Here is a 7,084-nt window from a genome sequence, read left to right on the forward strand (position 1 = left end):
TTCTATTTTCTTGTTTGACATATGGTCAGTCTGTTTCCCCAATAATTGTACCTCTTTTAAACAGTAAATATAGCTTTAGTTTAGTGTGATCAGTTGGTTCTGGACTTCCTATGACTGTTGCTTGTTTGTCTGGTTTCCATTTTTGGGGGGTTTTTTAATGCGATTCTTGATATTCCTATTTTTTCCTTCATTGTGTTATTGCTGCTGATACCCCTATGCAGATAACTACAGCATTGTTCAAATTTGTCTATGTATATTACCTTCTATTTTATTCGTCTCCGTACCATCACATAACTTCAGACTGTACATGGTGGCATGTAATTGGAATCAGACCTCATTTCGATTAGGTTCTAATTATATGTGGAAGTAATTATGCTTCCATTTACCAATGGAAAAGGTCAATAGTTATTAAAGTGAATATTGAACATTATAGTAAGTAGTAGCTAATGAGAATACACTTATGGAAATTTTTTTCACTTTAGCTGACTTGTAGTTGATTGATGCTTTCATGTTGAAGATATCCATGAACTTTACTTGTGTGATTTAATACGCTAACAATGTGCCTTCGTACATGATTATTCAGGTTATAGGATTAGAATAAAGGAGATGGATGATGTGGTAACTGACCTTCCGCCACCATCAAGATTTTTGTTGGAAGATCTCAACAATTTCACTCCTCCATCTCAACCTCTTCCATCTCCATTCCTAGTGTTCTCACTGGATTCCAATAAAAGCTTTCATCCATCACTTCTCATAGTTGCTATGTCTTCCCCATCTCTTCATTTTTTACACCACCTCTCCTTCAAAACTCTAATTGGCGCTCTTGTTCTTCCAGAGTTCGCTTTCTCTGGCAACACTGTGGAACCCTCACTTGGTGACAAATCATGCAATATATATGCCCTTAATCATTCTGATAAACTGATTATGATTGCTCTTGTTCAGTACTCTGTTACTGCAGAGAGATCCCATGAAGTGTCAAAGTTGCTGATTGGTGAACGCATCATACCTGAGAGGGTTTTGATTTTGGATTCTGTTCAAAGTCGTTACTTTCATGGTAAACTTTCACCAGATGACATATTTGCAGTCAAGTTGGAGACATCATTGGAAAGAAAAAGTTCGGATACTGGAGATTCACCGCTGATAAAAGGGTTGGATTATTTCTCATCAGGAAGTGTGGTGGACGGCCTGGCTGCTGCTTTGTTGAGTCGATGTCAATTGAAGAAGATCAAAGGGACTCTCTGTGTTTCATGGCCTCATTTCGGTATTTCAGTGATGTCACTGATTAAGTCGCTGCTGCTGAAGGATGTTCTGGCTGGCATAAATCCTAGTAGTGATATGAATTTGGAGAGTGGGTATTTAAGTTTTAGTCGTAGGAAGGATCTTCATCTCGATTCTGAGTTGTATACTTGATCTGCTAGATTTTAGGTTTTTCCATAACAGACTTATATCTCATTTTTCTTGTTGTCTTCCAATTTTCTTTCTTCTTGTATTTTGAGAAAAGCTTGCCTTTAAACCCTTCATGTATACGGATAATAGTTTTGAGAATGCACTTGTTTCTGTTCCTTATTTTTGTTAGACATTTGTGACCACATCATCATTGTGGACTTCCATTGAAACCTCATTTCTTGATACCTTTGGCTCAAAGTGCAGAGAGTGAAGTATCTTTGTTAAACAAGCAGTCTCGGGAAGATGCTTTCTACGGGTTGAAAGTCTCGACGCTATTGAATGTAAAAGAATTTCTAACTCGTTTGAATGAGATTGTCACCTTGCGGAAAAATTTGCTGCTTGTGGTGAATTGCTATGATCTTCTTATGAACGGATCGACCTTTGGCCATTCCTGGACAAGATTTATTTCTTGATTTTCTTCAATAATCACATTACATAACATTTAAAGGATAATCAACCAATTTATTTAGGTGTTATGGGATCTGAAATTACAATAAAGTGAGATTAACTGTGGTAGTTAATCAAACAGGCCTTTAAGCATAGTTAATTAATTAAATAATTAGAAGACAATGCGACAATGCGTCCAACTAACGAACTCTTATTGTTATAAAGCAGTTGAGAAAACTTTAGTAAATCTGTTCATAAACTTTAGTCAATAATTTATTTTTTCATCAATTTGGATCCTTGTTAGACAAGAAACCAACCCAAAAGGGTTTTCTTTTGTGTAAATTACTTGAAATGTTGGAAGGGTGAAGCATCGCCTTTTATAAGGGCTGAATCAAATTATAGAGTTTTACGGGGATTAACCTTTACAAGTTCAGAAAAGTATGAATGGTTTGGGTCTTATTTTTTGCCCAATTTTTAAGTTAGTACAGCACATTTATAGTTTCTTTTTGCCTTCGATTTATTTGGTAATTTTGGTTTGGGAGAACCCACCAACCAAGATCGAAGTAGTTACATCCTCTCTTGACTAGTGACATTTTTTGCATAATAATCTTCCATTTCGTGTCATTTATATAAACTAGGAATCTTCATCATTATGTCAAAAATCCGTTCATTGATCGATTGCTCTCACGTTCGTGTATTTGCTCATCTCTTTTGCTTGCAACTTGGAAAATTAATGGCTTCTTTTCTTCACTACAAACATATTGTTTTGCAAATATTAGTTCTTAGCATTGCTTGTTCATGTTTGCATGCAAGTGAACCTCCTTTGACATTAGATTACTACAAATCCACCTGCCCAACTGTTCTTGAGATTGTTAGGAAAGAAATGGAATGTGCAGTGCTGTCTGATCCGCGTAACGCTGCCTTGATTTTACGACTACATTTTCACGATTGCTTCGTCCAGGTCTTCATTCTCTTATTTTACTTCCATAAATCTTTCTTTATATAGATTGATATGCTATTGTACTATACAAGTTTTAGAAGATTCTGAGTACTTTTTTTTTTTTTTAATCATATAATATTGGAGCTGCAGGGTTGCGATGGATCGGTTTTGCTGGAAGATACAATCACGCTTCAAGGAGAGAAGAAAGCACCAGAAAATAGAAATGCTTTGAAAGGATTCAGAATCATTGATAGGATCAAGAACCGGCTTGAATCTGAGTGTCCCGAGAAGGTCTCTTGTGCTGATATTCTCACTATTGCTGCAAGAGATGCAGTTCTTCTGGTATAAGTGACCTAAATATGTCAGTAGCATCAGTTTATAATTTTGGGGAAAAAAATGATAATTTTGATAATAATAATATTTATTCTTGTGCATGCAGGTTGGTGGACCTTATTGGGATGTTCCCTTAGGCAGAAAGGACTCAAAAAAAGCAGGCTATGAGCTTGTAGAAACAAATCTTCCTAAAGCAAATGACGGACTTCTATCCATCATTTCGAAGTTTATTCATCAGGGTCTCTCCGTCACCGATATGGTAGCTCTTTCTGGTAGGCACCTCCCTATAACTCTCAAGACATTATTGGCATGTTTGGTAGTGACAATTCAATCGTATATAACAGTATCGAGATCTTGCGAGCAGGGACGGATTCAGGATCGGACTATAAGACGGGCTTTAAAAAAAAAACAAAAATTCCTCTTCTAAACTTCTTTTTTAACAAAAAAGAATTAAATTGTCTGGTGACTGGATAGGGCTACAGCAGCTATACCCCCTATATTCGTCCCTACTTATGAGTCTTAGCGAGCACTGCATTTTAAACATACAGTATGATCATTCGTAAAATTATGTTTTCTAGGAATAATTTTCCCAATCAAAATCATTGCAAAGATGACAAAATTTCGATTTGTGATTTCTGAATAAAAACTCCGCCTTGTTGAAAACAATAATTTATAGCGAATAACAGTTTAATTTCAAGAATCATCAAAAATGATATTCATTTTGGTGAAATTCTTTTGCAGGTTCACATACCATTGGAATGGCACGATGTGTGAATTTCAGAGAAAGAATATATGGAGATTTCACAGCAACTTCAGGAATGAATCCAGTTTCACAGAGTTACCTCAACAGTTTAAAATCTGTTTGTTCAGCTGATAGTAAATCAAATCAAAATGAATCAGCACTGGACCATGTTACGCCAAATCTTTTCGACAATTCTTATTATGACATTCTGTTAAGAGGAGAGGGACTGATAAATTCAGACCAGGAATTGTATTCCAGTGTTTTAGCCGTTCAAACGAAGAAACTAGTGGAGAAATATGCAGTAAACGCAATTGCTTTCTTCGAGCAGTTCTCCAAATCCATGGTTAAATTGGGAAATATAACAAACCCGGAAACTTATGTCAATGGAGAAGTTCGGAAGAATTGCAGGTTTGTGAATACATAAGCATTACATACATATTACCAGACTGTTTATGTCAATAAGTAAGGCTAAAAATTTGAGCCCTCTATTGATTCATTTTGTATTCAAAAGCGAAGACTTTATGTATGCGTTAAGCACACGGTTTTTAGCCGTTGTGAAGTGATACTACAAATCGAAATACAAGTGTATTATTTCTTGTGTTCTTTGTTTTTGTTTTCGCTTGATTCAATTTGCAATTCTATGACAATTTCTTTGAACTCGATAAGTGAGTTCACACTTAAATTGTGTTGATACTGTTGCGTTTAGAAAAATTCATTCGTGCAGAATCACATTTAAAACCGAACACACAGAAAGCAAAAATAAGATGAGGGAACACGAGATTTTTTGGCCCAAAGGCCCCGAGGTTCGGCGATCAAATCTAACGCCTACATCCCCGTTGAGCATCCATCAGGAATAAGCTCAAATCCACTATGAACAACCCAAAAACGGGCAAAACAGTCTCAAGAACACACAGTTACAAAACTTCTCAAAAACGAAAGATCTTCTCACAACAATATTGAACTCACACAAGAGTTCATCTAAATTCCTAATTCTCTCTACCAAAATCACACAAGATCTAAAGAGAAAACGAATCAAAAGAGAAGACGAACGAGCCTCTAAAACTCGAAGCTGTTGGGTTAAAAAACTCTTAACCCTAATAACCCCCTTTCTTTCCTTTTATATGAGAGTAACAATTTATTGACATCCAACGGTCCACTTCTTGCCACTTGTCTTGAATCCGGAAGAGTTGTTATTTCATAACAAAAACGCATTTCTGTTTTGCACTTATAACAAACCGACCCTAGTTCTGGAAGTTTCTTCACAATTCTCTAACTATCGTTAGAGAGCTCTTAAGAGACCTTCTAGAAGGTCTCGCTTTACCTGAATACTATTTAAATAGTATTCAGTCTATAAGCCCCCTCGGGGCGAGGGCTGGCAACCTCTTTACTTTCTATTAGATTATAAAAACGGAGGAGCCAGAAGTGACCCAAGAATAATAGGCATATGGAGCATAAGAAGGCTTTATTTAAAAGATCAAGGAATAAAAACCTTTATAGATGAGGGGGAGTTCCGACTATTAGATTAGGATTGATGGCGGCAGAAGTTGTGACAGGGTCGAACTTTCACACTCCTTGCTGCGACAAGCTGTTCTCTGGCTGTTGGTATTGCCCACCAAGTTTGGGCCACACTTCACAGTCCATTTAAATCAGCTGGGCCATACACAAAATCCAGCAAATCAATTCTTACAATCTCCACCTTTTGCTGCATTTTGTGACAGTACATAAGTGGATTTAAAATTTAAACTGACTTCACTTGCTCTATTTACCTGCAAAGAAAACAGAAGTTAGTATTCTTCAAGATTAATTAATCTCAAAGAATCTGAAAATTTACTAATAGGGATTACCTTAGTTCTGGCATCTGCTGGATTTACCTTCGTTGGAATTTTAACAAATCTAATATCACCCCTATCAAAGATATCTCTAATGAAATGGAACTTAACATCTATATGTTTAGAACTATCATGCAAAATAGGATTTTTACTAAGAAAAATGGCACTTTGGTTATCTGAACATAGCTCCACCTGATTTTCTATAAGTCCTAATTCACTAAGTAAACCCTTCAACCACAATTCCTCTTTCACTGCTTCAGTTGCAGCAATGTATTCAGCTTCGGTTGAAGACAATGCAACCAATTTTTGAAGTTGGGATTTCCAGCTAATGCATGTATTATTTATAACATAAAAATATACAGTTGTGGACTTCCTATTGTCCGGATTACCAGCAAAATCTGAATCTACATATTCATTAAGTCTAAGTCCATTTTTATTTGTTTTGAACATTAAACCTAAGTTACTAGTTCCTTTCAAGTACTTAATCAGATTTTTCATGCATTGCCAATGTATTTCACCTGGGTTACTCATAAATCTACTTAACACACTCACGGCATAAGCAATATCAGGTCTAGAGCAAACCATAACATACATAACAGATCCAACAGCATTAGAATAAGGCACATTTATCATTCTTCTATGCTCTTCTTCAGTTTTAGGTGATTGATCGACAGATAATTTCATACCAGCAGGTAAAGGCAAACTAACAGGTTTAGATTCATGAAGAGAGAACCTTTTTACAACCTTATCAACATAAGATTTTTGTATTAGAAACAACTTTCCATTTATCTTATCTCTTTTTATTTCCATGCCCAAAATCTTTCTAGCTGGTCCTAAATCTTTCATTTCAATTTTAGATTTTAGATTTTCTTTAATTAAATTAAGTGTAACATAATTGTGACCAGCAAAGAGCATATCATCAACATACAAAAATAGATACAAAAAATCAGATTCCCCTTCTTTCTTGTAATAAAAACATGGATCATATTCTGATTTCTTAAAGTTCAAACCTTGTATAAAAGAGTCAAATCTTTTATACCATTGCCTAGGGGCCTGTTTTAGGCCATACAAAGATTTCTTTAAGAGACACACTAAGTTTCCCTTTCCTACTACTTCAAACCCTCTTGGTTGAGTCATATGTATGGTTTCATCTAAAGAAACATACAAGAAGGCAGTTTTCACAACAAGTTGTTCTAACTCCAAGTCAAATTGTGTTACTGTAGCTAGTAGGACTCTAATGGACGTATATTTAATAACCGGTGAAAATATTTTGGTGTAATCTATCCCTTCCCTTTCATTAAAGCCTTTAGCTACAAGTCTTGTCTTAAACCTTTTTATCACTAGCCTTAGCCTCACCCTCTTTAATCTTGTAAACCCATTTACAGTCAATCAATTTACAATCTTTTG

The 7,084-nt window shown here is 35.6% G+C and overlaps 2 protein-coding genes across 2 annotated transcripts; both read left to right on the forward strand.

Moving 5' to 3' along the window:
- The first annotated feature begins 17 nt into the window (after positions 1–17).
- LOC111396237 lies at positions 18–1,575 on the forward strand. Its single transcript, XM_023022605.1, has one exon. The coding sequence runs from the start codon at positions 607–609 to the stop codon at positions 1,408–1,410; it is 804 nt and encodes a 267-aa protein (XP_022878373.1). The 5' UTR covers positions 18–606; the 3' UTR covers positions 1,411–1,575.
- A 911-nt stretch (positions 1,576–2,486) lies between these two features.
- Positions 2,487–4,451, forward strand: LOC111396238 (peroxidase 11-like). The gene is made up of 4 exons (XM_023022606.1): positions 2,487–2,794; positions 2,924–3,115; positions 3,213–3,378; positions 3,848–4,451. The coding sequence occupies exons 1-4, from the start codon at positions 2,567–2,569 to the stop codon at positions 4,270–4,272; spliced, it is 1,011 nt and encodes a 336-aa protein (XP_022878374.1). The 5' UTR covers positions 2,487–2,566; the 3' UTR covers positions 4,273–4,451.
- Positions 4,452–7,084: the final 2,633 nt, after the last annotated feature.

This window comes from Olea europaea, chromosome 6, assembly GCF_002742605.1.
Source record: "Olea europaea var. sylvestris chromosome 6, O_europaea_v1, whole genome shotgun sequence".
In the NCBI taxonomy this organism is placed as follows: Eukaryota; Viridiplantae; Streptophyta; class Magnoliopsida; order Lamiales; family Oleaceae; genus Olea; species Olea europaea.

Coding starts and splice junctions, on each gene's coding strand:
- LOC111396237 (XM_023022605.1), top strand. CDS start 607: ATGGATGATGTGGTAACTGACCTTCCGCCACCATCAAGATTTTTGTTG.
- LOC111396238 (XM_023022606.1), top strand. CDS start 2,567: ATGGCTTCTTTTCTTCACTACAAACATATTGTTTTGCAAATATTAGTT. Junction 2,795..2,923: donor TTCACGATTGCTTCGTCCAG/GTCTTCATTCTC, acceptor TTGGAGCTGCAG/GGTTGCGATGGATCGGTTTT. Junction 3,116..3,212: donor CAAGAGATGCAGTTCTTCTG/GTATAAGTGACC, acceptor TTGTGCATGCAG/GTTGGTGGACCTTATTGGGA.